We start from the raw sequence: 14,708 nt of genomic DNA on the forward strand, positions 1-14,708 counted from the left end.
ACCTCGGGGGTGCCTTTAGGAAGCAAAAGCAGCGGCTCGAACCGAAGCACCAGCGAGAACAGCAGGAGGGCGGCGGGCAGGGAGAAGGAGCGCAAGTCGGCCGGCAGCGGCAGCGAGTCCGACCACACGGCCCGCAGCGGCGCCAGCCTCGTGCGGCGGGACCGGCCCCTCAGCCAGCTCAGCCACCGCAGCCACGTCTCTGCCACCCACAGCGAGAGGAGCCACCACAGCCACCATTCCTACGGTCCCCCAGGAGTCCCACCCCTCTACAGTCTCCCCAAGCTGGGCTCCAAAGTCTACGGGACGAGCGGACCCCCGGGAGGACCCCCCGTGAGGGAACTGAGCTCTGTTCCGCCGGAGCTGACGGGGAGCCGGCAGTCCTTCCAGAAGGCTATGGGCAACCCTTGTGAATTCTTTGTCGACATCATGTGAGAGGAAAGTGCCTTCAGACTCTTGCTTGGGGGAGGGCGGGGGGTTGTTTTGGGCAACGTGGTCATTGTCGAACACTTAATGGAAGAAACTTTCGGCTGTCTTGCATGTCACGCCTCTCTGGTTTGCGATTGTGTTGGCAGAGAAATCAACAAAACAAAAAAACACACAAAAACCCAGCAAACCTCTCCCACAAAAACCAACCCAAAACATATAATCTCCTGGGACTGTTAAATATCAGCAAATTGATGGCATCTTTTCTTCATCCTTTCCCCCCCACCCCCGCCCCCTTCTTGTTTTTGATTGTGAATGGCTGGTGTATCTTCACATCTTAATGAGCTTCGGTGATTGTGGCACCTACTTCACTGCAATTAGTGTATCTTTTGGGCTGATTCAAGGACTATTCTTTCACATGACTTCTAAAGTTCCAGTAATGCATAGTAGCACTTTTATTTTCCCCTGCTTTTTCTCTTAGAAGGAAAAAAAGGAGCACTGGCTGGTATCTGTGATACTGCCCTTTACTGCTGTGTCTTGGATGCATCAACCAGCATGGCAGCACCAGCGGACAGACAACACCTGCTTGGCAAGGAGCAGGCTCAACCCAATTCCTATCTGAAGGCAAAGTTGCAGCTACCTTCTTCTGCTCAGTAGGGAGTACAAGTCAATCTTTATATTTTATTTTTAGATATTATTCTAGCAAGGGAGTGGTGGAGCCTTGCTACTGAGTGTGTTCGTTGTGCAGAGCTTGTTACTTCATGTAGTATCATGGTAGTGACTTTGTAGCTGCAGTCTGCTCCTGGGCTTTTCAGTCACACCCCTGCTGACAGCTCTGCCTGTTCTGGCTATAGTGCACACTTCCTTATAGGTTTTAAAAGTTGTTTCCACAGAAATAGGACAGTTCCTGCTATGTGATTTCCCTTAGTGTAGCTGCAGCTTTTCCCTTCTGAAGGAATATTTATCCCACCCCATCAGACACAGGTAAATCCTGGCTCCCTCTGGACATTCTGATCACCTCTTTTTCCACTTTTAATTTCTGAGCAGTATCTTTTTATTTTTCTTTTTTTCTTTTCTTTTTTTTTTTTTTAAACAGAAACCTGGAGATGTCTAATCCCAGTGGCAGTGTTACCCAAGGGAACATGTTCTGAACACAGGTGGGAGCTGGCTTTTAGCAGAGAGGTGAGAGGGTGTTTTGAGAACAGGTCAGAAATGGTACAATGAGTGAATCTCTACCTGACACAGAGTGAGGCCCATGCTAAGGCTCCTGCTGGGGGGCTTTGAATTAAGCAACTGCTGTTGTCTGTTCCCAAGATTTCATTACTGTATTTTTTGCTCTAAGGCTATGGACACTTTGATAAAGTGTGGTCAGGAACCTTCACTGACCTTTAAGAAGCTTTTATAAAAGTATCTAGATGGGGGTGTGGTAAGAGCACACCCACACTCTGTTGGGGTGGCTCATTTCATAGGAAAAATGCATTCAGCTGCAGTCACTTGGTGGCATTGACCATGGGGCCATGCCTCAGCAGAACCCTCCCTTGTGAGATACCTGCTTCTGGCAGGTTTTAGGACAGGTGCTTTAAAATCACTCTTTTTTTGTTTATAAGCATTTTCTTCACTGGTAAGAAGCTTCTCTTTGGTATGTTCCATGCTTGTGGGTAGTGTGAATATCCAACATGAATGTCAAAAGAGAATGTCTTTCTGACTATATACGTTGTAGTTTCACCTTCCTTTGTCACCCTGAAAAATTGCTCTTCAAACTGTCCATTATTTATGTTCATTCTGATAGATTTTTCACTTCTTTTCTTACTGCAGGTCAGTGTGTAAACACATCCCTTTTACACAAGGCAGAGTAACATTTTGTGTCAATTGGAGACTTAAGTCTCACTTGGAGAAGGGAGCCAGGCATTGAGCAAGCTGTGTGTCACTGACTAGGTACTTCAGTTCCTGGGCTTCTAAACTGGCTTTGAACAGGTGTTTTTTTCCCAAAAAAGTCTCCTGAAGAGCTACATAATGTTTCTGAAAGTGGTGCATCCATCTGATGGGCTGGCACAGAATGCAAAGCTGGTGATGGCTTGCTCAAAATAACAGCACTACCTAAAGCCTGACTGTGCAGAGTATCCTTTCTTTTTTTCCTTTCCTCCTCCTGGGAACACAGCAAAGATGCTAACTCAACTCAGCAAAGTATTTTGGAAGATTGACATTTAAAGCAATGAAAGAAATCAGGGTAAAGTAATTCTGCTACGTCTCCAGGAGACACTGGTAAGGAGTCTGTGACTTTACTGACAATCACTAGTGGTTCTACTTTTAAATTAATTTTAATTTCTCTGGACTCTTATATATTACAATTTTTCTGGCCCACTTTGTCTTAAGGCAGAACTTGCAGGGCTGGAGCAAAAGACTGTCATTTTCATAAGATACTTTGAAAAGGGATTAAAGCTGGGGGCTGAGCTTTCACCCACGGAAGGAACATGTTCCTCCTGTCTTTTCAAGAGTTCCCATTTACACACCTGCTGGGTTTTTTTGTCTTGGTGTTAAACGCTGTTGGCAGAAACTGTTCTGTGTCTTTGCTGGTCTTTGCTGCTATGTTGAAATGACTGTGTTATATACTTGTGTGTTTGTGGGTAACTGGAGTGAGGCTGACAGTCCAGAACATCCACGTGGGCAAGTGTCTGTCTGCTGAGGAAATCCAGCTGCTAAACCCAGCCTGGATTAGCTTCACCCACAACTGGGCATCCAGTTCAGGCAAATCATGAGTGCTCTGGAGGCACTGACAGCTGTGCTGGGTGGTTAATAGTGTAGAGCTTGGAGAACCTGCTGCTACAGAGAGAGAAGAATGTAAATGACCCTTCTGTGACCAGTGCAATACATAATGGCCACTGTCTGTAGAGCAAAAGCTGAATTTCCCCACTTTGTAGTGTGCAGTGGAGAGGCTGGTTGGAATGAATGGGAAGTTAGGCCTGGAACTTTGCTAGCTCTTCATTTTCAGAGGTGAATGAAGACAGGAGATTTCCCACATCCCATCCTTGGCTTTCAATGCCTGTGCATGTGTCTGTGCAACAAGGGGCCTTGGGGGCCAACTGTGAGCTTCTCCCATGTGGTAGGGTAGAACCTGCAGAAGGAAATGCCACTGATGCCAGTGAAGCTAACCAGAATAGGAGGTGCTGTGCCAGGTGGAAGAAAATATGAAGGCTGGAGTCCTGCAAAACTGTTTGTTTCTCTCACCTGAAATGTTTATCTGATTTTAATGTCAAGTAACTGGCACTGGCTGGGCTCTAGAGAGCAGGACCTGTGCCTCTAATGATGATGAGAAGTTATGGGTTTGCTACATGGGGCATTGAAACAACCTCATAACAGGAGCCTTAAATAGTTGACATTTTTATTCTGGAAGTGACACCCTCAGTTACCTGCCTGTGCTCTGCAGCTGAGCTTCAGATTCACACACACCTGCCCACACCTTTTAACAGGGACTAACAGGGATGTTTGGAAGATCACAGAAAATGGTAATAAAGCAGTTTGGGATGATGTCTCCTACCCAAAGGAGGCAGTATCTGCAGGGGCTCTGTACCCACCCAGCATATTGATTCGGAGCAGTTAAGGGTTTTGGCAAATAGTCTTAAAAGCACTGCTGTTGTCTTTTACCTCCTGTTAATAAATCTCCTTTTCAAAGGTAACAGTCCCCTGGACACTTTAGCCAAAGGCATATTGGATGGCAAGCAATGATGCACAGACGTTGACTTTTGCTGTTATTTTTGCTCTGCTCAAATGGGCAGTCCCTTCTTGAGACTCGACAGCTCATGAGTTGATGTAATTGTTTTTGTTTTGCATTTAACTGGATTGTAATAAGATTGACTTAAAATTATTAATTCTAATCAGTGATTAGAAAGACATGTAAAGAATTTTATGTACAGTAGAGGAACAAAGTTACATGATTTTAAATAATGAAAACCCAGACTATCACCTATTCTAGAATTGGTTCTACTCCAAGAGTGACCTCTTACTAGCATGGACTGCACTGTTCCTGTTAAATGTCTATTGCATAATTGAATTCTTTTTTGTAGATACTGTATTAAAACCCAAGTGTCTGTATAGTTAATATATAGCTGCTTATGTGTAAATGCTATTTTAAACACTAAAAAGCTTTTAATTTTATGTGATAACCACAGTGTATGTCTTCAGTTCTTTGCAATGCTGCTTTATCTTTCATTGAAGAATGAGGGAATATCAGCTGAATCTTCATCTTTTTATTTTTTCCCTGCCACCCTGAAGTTGTGTCCTCTCCATGGAGGACTGCTGAGGAGCTCATGCTAGGCAGGCTGGAGTTCTGTGATATCTTGGGACTTCAGAAGTGCTCACAGTACTAAATATGGCAGAAACCCTGTAAATGTTCACCTCTGACCCAAGTTACAGATGGTTCATCCACAGAGGCCCAGCCTTCCCTGGGAGCTGATGACATCTGGCTGCAAACACAAGGCCCTGCAGCTGTAGCTACAAGCTCACGACTAACAGATGGGTGGAAAAGTTGTGCTTTCCCCCTAAACTGCCCTACCTCTTAATTACTGAGCTTCTCCCTCTTGCAGCTTGGCAGGAGTAGATACACAGGAGAGGCTGAAGAAAGTTTGTGGAAGTCAAAGACAGCTGGAGGATATGTCCTGTTACAAAGAGATGAGCTGGAGCAAGTTGTCCTGCCTGCAGACCCAGGAGATTCACCTGCTGGTAGAACCCATCAGTGTATTCAGCTGCTGATTTGAATGTTCCCTTTTTCTGGACTCACAAGCTCCAGCTCCACAAGCTAGGATCATTAGGACACCACTTTGCAGACTAACTGGTAAGCCAGAGAGCATTTGTCATGCAACAGAAGGACACCCAGCCTCCCTGTAGGGTCTGAGTGGTTCATGTACAATGAACAGCCCCAGCTTGATGAGGCAGATGCCCTCTTAGCTGGTAGAGATCAAGCAGCAAAGGGAGAGACAAAGTAGAAGCCACTAAGGAGAAACTAATTATAAGTGGCACAATTCTGCAGCAAGTTTATGTGAGAGCCTGTGAAAAAGTCTAGCAGAGTTTCCCATATTCTCCCTTTCAAACCACATTTGTTTACATAGGGTGCAAAATGGTCTAGCCAGCATTTTCCCAGTTAGGTGAATATTAAACGGTCAGAGTTTTTGACACAGTCTTGCAGCCTTTCACTGCAGGGCCTGATGGATTCCAGCTGACCCCATATGAATTGTCTGCAGGTGACTGGGGCTGGCTGAACTATTAATCAGCTGCTTTTCCCTTCCTCCCTCCCCCTCCTACCCTCCCCTTTCTGTCTAAAGGACAAGAAAAATCAGTCCATCATGGCTCTAGCTCTGCTGCCAGGAAGAGAAGCAGTAAAGGTGTATATTTGATTTTTCCTTCTCTATTTTTGGAATTACAATCAAAAGTTACTTGATGCTTCTCTGCAAGAAGTCCCAGCACTGAGGTGAGGATTTACTGCTCAGATTCTCAGGTGCAACATTATGCTCATCAAGGCTTGCTGCAGTCTCCAGAAACAAGGATTTCCAGCCTTCAGGTCAGATTTTTGCTATCTTTAATCACACTGAGGAGTAGTTTTGTCAGATGTTTCCTGTTTTTTCTCAAGTACACTGGGATAATTTTGTATGCAGGTAGCCACAGGAGTCTGGGACAGCAATGCAGTGCAGCAAAAAGCTCTTTCTTTAAGAATCAGAATACTTGTAAATTCTTTAATTGAGCTGAATTGATGAGTTAACTTCCAATACCATGTAGTGGATAGATGGAAAAACTTTGAAGTCTAATGGGGGGAATAAAAGAGCAGTACAGCTTCTTGTCAAAGTGGGTGGGGAAAGAAATGTGTGACCTGCTGTTTACTTCCTCCTGTTAGGTAGCAGTGTGAAATAATATGGAAGTTTTTCCATTTTCACCTTTTGTGGTTTGCCCCTTGATTCTTCTGCCATTTTTTGCAGGAGTATAAAGATTGTTTAAAGGATAAAAAAATCACTGTGAACAGCCTGTACTAAAATATTTCTGTTTTCACTTTGAGAAAGTATTTGTTCCTGAATAGCTGCTTAATTTCAGTGACATGAAATCAGTTTTTTAAGTATTGTATTAGCATCCAATTGTACTTTTACCAGGTTTATGAAAGGATAAGGTTGATGGCTTTGCTTAAAAAGTGTTGGAGCAAAGTGTCCTTTGCTTTTGAACTGAGAGATGTGGTGGTTGTTGTTCCATGATGCAGAATGACAAGAGATAAATCTCTGTACTCTATTGCATCTGCTCTGTTGGGAAAATATGCAGCAGAATGGCAGCTGCCACTTGGCTTGATGGGAAGAGGCACTAAGTGGCTGATATCTAATGGTAATTACTGGCTATTATTGGTAATTATTGGTAGTGCAGTCATCTAATTAACCACCTCCTATTACATCAGTGCACGTAGCAACATTTGTGGTGTGTAAGTGGACTTATGATCATTGCTGTGATACTGTGTACTCCAAGAAACTCTTCTTTCCTTTCTTGGTCTCTGCCATAGGTGTCTGCTCTGGGCTGGCTGGTTTCTCTCTAGCCTTTTGGAAGTACAGAAGTGTGTGATAAATGTGTATCCACATGTATTACAAAGAATATAATGTAAACCACAATATTCTTCTAAGGGCCAAAAGTTCCAGACTTGCTTATTAGGTCTGAAAATATTGAAGACCAAAAGGAAATGGTGCTGCTGGGACTCTGTTGGGCAGGAATAGTGGTTCTGCAGCCACCTGTGCATGCAGCTGCATCAGGTTAGCTCTGATGAAGCACACTAAACACTTGGAAGGATGTGGAAAAATTGGAGGAGTAAAGCAGAGCAGCAGCAGGTTCTGCAGAGCAGTCTTGGGCAGGCTGAGGAGTGCTGTGTGACCCATGAATGTGCTGGTGGTGGCAGCATGACCTCTCCACCCTCCGTGTCTGAAAAGCAGCTGGCAGAAGGCACACTGGTAGTAGCAGCATTTGGCCTCTTTTGTCCTGGATTATAGTCCTTTGGTTTTGTGGACCCAAGAGTCTCAAGTGGCAAGAGGAGAAATGAAATGCAGCTGCAGTGGGACAGAGGAGGGAAGGGCCTTGGCCTGCAGGGCACTTGGGGTCTGCAGGTCTGAGGTGCTGTTTCAAGGAGTTGAAGGTTTGGGGTGACCCCTGGGACTGCAGAGTCAGCTTTGTCATGCTCTGTGACTGCAGGTGGGTGGGTCTGGCAGTGCTGTGGAGCTGGCAGAGGGGACCTGGGGGCAGAGGAATTTCCCCATAGGCAAGAGCAGACAGGAGTAACACTTGAACTTGGCCTCCTGGCCTATAAAAAATGTTTCCATACAAACATACTCTCCTAGCAGGAGCAGGGAAAGGCCTTTTGTAGCCTTGCCAGGTGTGGAGGCTTCTGCATTATCTGCACTTGTACCAGTTTACTTGCCAGCCCTGGAGCATTCTGTCCTGGCTGTGGTTTGGGCACAAACCTTTGGAACAGGGTTTCAAAGCTGTGCACCCCATTTCTTCTGCCCTGCTGTGTCTCTCTGCTGCTTTTTGCCTGTATTTTTAGGAGGGGAGGAACTTTTTGCTATGACTTTGGTTATAGTGTGATTCACACACTGTTCATTTCCGTGTGTCTTGCCTTCATTTCCATGTGCTTTGCACACAGATGTTAATGAAACACAAATGAGTCAATTGGAATTTGAATGGGCAATATACTCTTTATATCATGCATACAGCTGCCCTTACGTACCAAAATGGTTTTTGTCACATTGTGTGACAAAGTAGCCAAGAAAATAAAAAGCTCCACAGAAAACATTACTGAGCAGAAATGTAAACGTTGACTCTGGGAAGTTCTGCTTTGTGTTTCACAACAATCATCTCAAAACTGAATTTCATATTGTGAAAGAAGTGTGAAATTACTAGAAACACTTCCATTACAATATCTAAACTTTAACAATATAATTTATTTAAAAACAAATCTCACTTTTACTGAGATTCTGGTTTGTGTAGCTATAGAGTCACCACAAATAGAATTATCTCATTAAAATGCAGCCAGCTTTTTTTGAGGAGCAGGTGACAATGGATCTGGTTTATTTTCTGTTTATTGAGAATCCTCCTCTGGTTCCTCTTTGATGGAGTTCTGGAAATAATCCACTGTGTTCAGATCAGGCTTCAGCAAGAGGATGTAGCACTTGGGGATATAGTAGGTTCCCAGGATACCCAGAGTGGTTGTCAGAATGGTACCAATCTGAGTAACAGACCTGAGCACTGTCTTGAGTGTGACAAAAATAGCAATGAAGAAGATCCAGATGATGAAATAGATGAGGATGGCAAATGTGATGCCCCTGGCAATGTTGTACTTCCTACCAGAGGTCTGGACCATGAAGGTGCCCAGGAAGGAGACAAAGGCTAAGCAGCTGTTGTAGCCATGCAAGAGGGTAAAGGCAAACCAGGACCTGGTGTCACACACCAGCAGGACTTCAGTGGGCAGTGACTTGTAATCAGACAGCAGGTAGTCAGGGCCCAAGTGCAGGTAGCAGAAACAGAGCAAGGACTGGGTGAGGAGGCACAAGGCAACAAGGAGCCAAGCCCTTCTCTGGGTCAGCCAGGGCAAGAAGGTGGGAGCACAGCGAGGGAACTCGGTCATCAGGGTGATCTCAAGGGACTTGATGAAGAAGGTGGAGAAGCAACCGTTGAGGCACAGGGCATAGACCATCTGCTGGGTCATACAGAGGTGGTGACTGGGCTTCCCTATGTAGAGGCAGCAGCTGAGACACAGCAGCACGAGTGCAAACAGGGCAAAGAGGCTCAGTTTGCCTCCAGAAGCCTGCACAAGGGGCGTCTCGAGGCTCTTGAAAAAGAGCAGTGCTGTCAGACAGGTGAGGGATAGGGTGATGGACATCAGGGTTAGCAAGGCAACGCTGAGGGGCTCACTCCAGAAGAGGAATCTCTCGCTGCGGTCGTGGCACTGGGTGCTGCGGGCAGGGGACCACTGCTGCTCCGGGCAGGGGCTGCAGGTGGAGCTGTCTGCAAAGCACCAGGCAGAGCTGGTGAGCAGCTTGCAGCGGAGCACTGCCTGCTGCTGCAGGCAGGCCTTGAGGAAGGGCCACAGGCAGGAGCTGGGGACCTGGTTTGGGTGCTGCCTTGCCCGCTTCCCCCCTTCTCTAAGTGTATTGGCTCTTCAGAGCTTATGATAGTTCAATCTTTTTTTTTCCCCCTCTACTTCTCCACATTCCCACGAGAAGATCCATGTATTTCTTGGCTGTGCTTCCCTTCCCCAGCTTCCAAAAGAGCCCACAATTTCATTATGTGCTTCTTTTCTACTTATGATGCCAGAATTTCATCACACCCCTCTCTCCTATCTCTTGAGATAAAACACATTGTCCTTATGCATTCCCTTTGGGATCAGCAGATGAAGATCCCCATGAAGATTTGTAGAGCACGACTGAGCAATGCACAGTGGGACAAAGGCAGGAGAATCCTCTGCCCTGGCAGTGGTTCTTGGAGGAAGAGCTCACAACAGGTCTTCAAACCTGGTGTGACCTCAACCAGTAGAAAGACATAATACAGACAGTGAAAGCCATGGAATTCTCAGACCTCACCTTTAGAGCTCCAGAAGGTGTTTTCTGGGCAATCTGTACAGTCATAGCAGCAGAGGTGGAATCCTTTTATTTGTCTGAATTGTCCTGGGCTGCAGTCTCTGAAGCACTCAGATGTGGGCTCCTAGACAGAGGGAAGGAGTGTCAGCCAGGCACTGTCAGGAGAACAACTGCATTGCCAAGCGAGCAGGTTGGCTGTGCTGGGACCCAGCCTGTGGCTGAGCCTCCAGCAGGGCTGGGGATACCTTTTCTACCTTTGCAGAGTGGAGGGGGTTACATGTTTGCAGAGGAGCAAGACCTGAGTCCCACCCAAGTCTTGCAGGAGCAGCATGCAGGCTGAGAGCTCCTAATGACCAGTCCTGACCAAGTGGCGATAAAGTTGATTTCATTTTGTGATTGTTTCTGCTTTGGCCTGCTGCCTTTTACCTTTTGATCTGCAGTGTGAAACTGGATCTGGGATGTATTGATGTACAAGGACTCTTCATAGTCTCCAACAGGCAGATACGTCAGGGTATTGTTTTTCCAAGACCAGAATACAAGCTTGTAGCCAGTGTTTGTGCCATGGGACTGATCAAACCTGAAACTTTGGCCATTCACCTCGAATGGGAGGGTGTTCATGAAGTGCAGCAGCTGAGGAGAAAAAGGAAATTGTCAGTGAAGTTGGTACAATTGATGTTCTTGCTCTGGGTAATAGTGCAGTAGGTTCATTTCTGGCCAGAATCAGTTGTCCCTGCCCAGCTGTGGGCAGCTCTGGTGCACACAATGGGATGAAAAATTGCTCTTTGGCCCCCTGACTTTTACTGACCTGCCAAGGTCTGATGGGAGCTTTGGGGCAGGCTTGGTGGGTGCAGCCCAGGGCTCTGTGCAGGGCAGTGGCCACGCTGTGCACTGCGATGTGGATGGGTTGTACCTGGAAGTGGCTCAGCGTGGACAAGACCTGGTGCGGGGAGATGTGGTCACACTCTTCACAGGGTGTGTCCAGCACCTCTGAGTTCATGAGCTGGTTGAATTCTCTCGACTCCTGACAAAATTTATCCTGCTGAATAGAGGTAAAGAGGTTGGCAACATATTGCTGGAAGCCAGGGACTGTGCCTGTTTTTATAATAAAGCCTAGGACTGTCCCAATGCTCTGAATATTTGGGATGGAGGCAATTATGTCAGACAGTATCCAGGCTTCAGTACCAATCCAGACTTTCTTGCTCAGTCCCATCCTGACACTGTGTTGCAGCAGGGCCTGAGCTGGATGACTGGAGGCAAAAAGGACAATGACATTGACTTTGGTCCTGTTAATTAACTTAATGGTATCTTCCAGTTGTTTTTTGGCTTTGGGGTCTGCAAGGTCTGCAGGAATCAGCCCCTCGAATGCAATGCAGATGCTGTGATTCCCAGCTATGCTTAAGAAGAGCCCTTGGGCTCCTCGGCCATATTCATTATCGCTTCCAATGGTGGCAATCCAGTTCCATCCAAACTTCTTCAGGAGCAGGACCACAGCTTCCACCAAGCTCTTGTCACTGGGAACAGTGCGGTAGAAGGACGGGTACAGCTTGGTGTTGCTGAGCATCTCGCTGCTGGCTGCATAGCTGACCTGCAGGTTAGGGGATGAGAGAGAGAGTGAGGCAAAGGGTGAAGCTGAGGGGAGTGTTCACAGTCCAGGTCACTCTCCACCTTCTCTGCTCAGTCTCAGTGCACTAGATTTAAAAAAAAAATAAAATGCTGGGTTGGGATAGAGGGAAGAAAGAACTCATCGAAAGGGATAGGTCTGTTTAGCAAGAGATCTGTAACCTGGCCCCTGTCCCTTGCTTCTGGTAGCACTGTCCCAATGGCTATGTCCTTCCACTGCCATTTGTGTCCACCATCACAGCACTTTATCATTAATGACAATGGCAATTAGCTACTTTCTAAAGCAAAGCCTGGAATCTGTGCTTTAACAGCCCTGGTTCAAAGACACAGAGCATAGACAGCATTGTTGATCCAAACCCTTCCCCCAGCTGAAACGAGAATTCCTGCTTCTCCAGAGAGTTTCTTTACCTGTGGGATCAAGAAGGAGCTGAAAAGTTTGGCTGTCAGCAGGCAGAGACCTGACTTATGAGGCCCAATGACAGCAGTGATCCGGGGCTGGTAGCTGGTGGAGTTGCAGAGCACGGGCAGGGCCCGCGTGCCGCTGCGCGCCAGGAGCAGCAGGCTGGGCTGCAGGGCCACCATGGGCTCAAAGCAGGTGTCGTGCATCTCATAGCCCAGCTGCACCCCTGGGAGAAGTGAGCTGGAGTTGTTGATCTGATCGATGGCAAACTTCATCCCCAGAGCCCATATTAACCCCTCCACAAACAACCTGCAGTAAAAGGAGATGGGGAATTTCAGGGTCGGTCGGTGCTGTCAGCTTTGACGTTGTAGCATCTCGTCTGTTGCTGGGTCAGATGGCACTGTCAGCAGAGCATCCCCCTTCCCAGGCGTTGTATGTGTTGTGCTGTGGATGGAGGGGCTCTGAGCACCTTTCACTCTAATGAGCCTTGTCTGTCAGCAGATGTATCCTCTGTGCTTCACAGGAGGCAAAAACAGGTATAAAAACCAGTAGGTTTAGCTGTGGAGGTCAAGACTTGGACATCTCCTGCTTTCTTTGTGTACTTCAGCCACGAAGCCAGTGGTCCCCAAATTCCTTCTTCCTGTAATTTCCTTTTCCTTAGTGCACTGGGCATGTTCCCTCCGCTGTGGCCTGTGAAGATGGATAACAAGTACCAGTGAAGCTGACATTGCTCTTACCTTTCACACACCACTAAGCTGGGCTCCGATCGTGCCGTCAGGTTTACGGTGTCTGTCCCAAAAGGGAACAAGCCTCCTAGGATATAATCCCCTGGCCTTCTAAACTGAGCTGACAGGCATGTGGGCTTGAGGGCTGCTGTGTAACCAAAGCTCCAGCACAGCAGCAGGGCAGGGACCATGATTTGTCTGTTGGGGAAAATGCTTCAAAGAAATCTCCAAGTGACTGGGAGAGGGAACAGGGGACCCAGTCTCATCAGTTCCCTGTGAGTCTCTTTAAATAGAACTCAGAGAGATTGAAATGATGGGGAAGAATTTGTTTAGCAAAATGCATTAAATGTGGAACTCTGCTCAGTGGGCAATAGTCAAATAGGCAGCAGTACCCTAGGGGAGAACCTGGTTGCAAACCTGATCCTGGTTTCCCTTACTGGATGAGTAGCCTCTGCTCCAGCAGAACAACTTAACTTCATTGTCACAGCTCTGAAAACTGGACTTGCTGTAGGGAGAGGTGGTAACTCAGGTGTCCCACCCTAACTTGGATGTGTGTCTTCTGCGTTAAGGCCCCCCCTGCCCCATCCAAACAGGAAGCATCTTTAATGGAATGTGTTTGTAGAAACTGTCTCTGGTTAGGGTTTCCACAAACAACTGGATTTGTGACTCATCTAATACTGGGAGCAGATCTTAGTCTGTGCTGGCTGCTCATCTAACAGCATCACCAAGGAGAACACACCTTGGTAGGAGTGGAATCCAACAAGGTGAAGTCTGCCTGGATGAGATAAGTAGGAGAACCCTCAGCTGCTGACCAGCATTGCTTCCTGCTGGGAGCTGAGGTTCTCCCTGACTGCCTCTGATCCAAGCCTTCACTTGTGTCTTCCCCACTTAGAATGAAGGAATGTCACATAGTTTATTTTTAAATGAACTTCAGAATCATAGAGTGGCCTGAACTAAAGGGTCATGGTAAGAGACACACACAGCAGTGTTTTTTATTTATTTTTAAGTTCAAGGTCAGCTCTAACCAAATCTTCCTTGGTGCATCACAGGAACTTGCCCAGAACAGGTCAGCATTGAAGTGCCAGGTTGGTGAGCTGTTGCTGAGCTGTGCTGCTGCTTGTAGGAAGTAGTTATAGGCTGGTATTTTTTTCACACTGAGCTATGGTGTTCCCTTCAGCTTAAAAACTTTGCTTCAGCTACAAATTCCACAGCACAGTAATGTAGGTTGTGTCCTGGTTTGCATTTTTTGTCAGGGTTGAATTTCAGAAAGCAGGGTAGCACTGGACATAAAGGTTCAATTTACTGCTTTTTATTGTCTTATTATATTTATTTATACTGTGGCATAAAAACTGCTTATATTGTCAAAGTGATACACCACTTCTGCTCCAAGGCTAGAGTATTTTTCCATACATCTTCCAGCAGGTGCACTGTGGAAAGCCGAGGGTAGGAGTGCTTCAGGCAAGCAGCAGCTGCATGATATAGACACCATAGAAGGTCTTGGGTTGGAAGGGACCTCTAAAGGTCATCTAGTCCAGCCCCCCTGCAATAAGCAGGGACATCTCACACTAGAGCAGGGTGCTCAGAGCCCCATCCAGCCTGACCCCGAGTGTCTCCAGGGATGGGGCCCCCACCACCTCTCTAGGCAACCTGTTCCAGTGACCCCACCAGCCTCATATTCAAGATCTTTTTCCTAGTGTCCAACCTAAATCTACCCTTCCCTACTTTAAAACCACCACCCCTTGTCCTATCATTAAATGCCCTATGAACAGCTCTTCTCCAGCCTTTTACAGGCTCCTGTCAGGTACTGGAAGGTCACTATTATTTTTATTTATATATATTTTATCAGTATATATACTTTTAAGGATACCTTCCCCTTAATGGAGTATTTAAGTGTTAGCTGTAACTTGTTCTAAAAAGTTCTAAATACAAATTCAGCTGCACAGGGGTGCAGAA

General features: G+C 46.5%; 2 protein-coding genes across 3 annotated transcripts in view; one reads left to right on the top strand and one right to left on the bottom strand.

Annotated features, from left to right (window-relative positions):
* Positions 1 to 4,583, top strand: part of DVL1 (dishevelled segment polarity protein 1) — a 73,661-nt gene extending 69,078 nt beyond the window's left edge. For both annotated transcript variants that reach the window (XM_051637164.1, XM_051637165.1), the window contains exon 15: positions 20 to 4,583. In XM_051637164.1, coding sequence (XP_051493124.1) covers positions 20 to 432 — 413 coding nt within the window. In that variant the 3' untranslated portion in view covers positions 433 to 4,583. The remainder of the gene's footprint in view (positions 1 to 19) is intronic.
* Positions 4,584 to 8,512: 3,929 nt separating this feature from the next.
* TAS1R3 (taste 1 receptor member 3) lies at positions 8,513 to 12,946 on the bottom strand. Its single transcript, XM_051637163.1, has 6 exons — positions 12,768 to 12,946; positions 12,039 to 12,339; positions 10,816 to 11,595; positions 10,437 to 10,640; positions 10,014 to 10,134; positions 8,513 to 9,438 (listed from the first exon to the last, which is right to left on the bottom strand). The coding sequence occupies exons 1-6, from the start codon at positions 12,944 to 12,946 to the stop codon at positions 8,513 to 8,515; spliced, it is 2,511 nt and encodes an 836-aa protein (XP_051493123.1).
* Positions 12,947 to 14,708: the final 1,762 nt, after the last annotated feature.

This window comes from Apus apus, chromosome 20 (assembly GCF_020740795.1).
Source record: "Apus apus isolate bApuApu2 chromosome 20, bApuApu2.pri.cur, whole genome shotgun sequence".
NCBI lineage: Eukaryota > Metazoa > Chordata > Aves > Apodiformes > Apodidae > Apus > Apus apus.

Bases quoted from the DNA above. Each gene is read 5' to 3' on its own strand.
- TAS1R3 (XM_051637163.1), bottom strand. From the start codon at position 12,946: ATGGTCCCTGCCCTGCTGCTGTGCTGGAGCTTTGGTTACACAGCAGCC. The intron at 12,340-12,767 runs GTAAGAGCAATG...CTTTTACTGCAG, and splicing joins AGCTTAGTGGTGTGTGAAAG to GTTGTTTGTGGAGGGGTTAA. The intron at 9,439-10,013 runs GTGAGGTCTGAG...GGTGCTTTGCAG, and splicing joins CACCTTCTGGAGCTCTAAAG to ACAGCTCCACCTGCAGCCCC.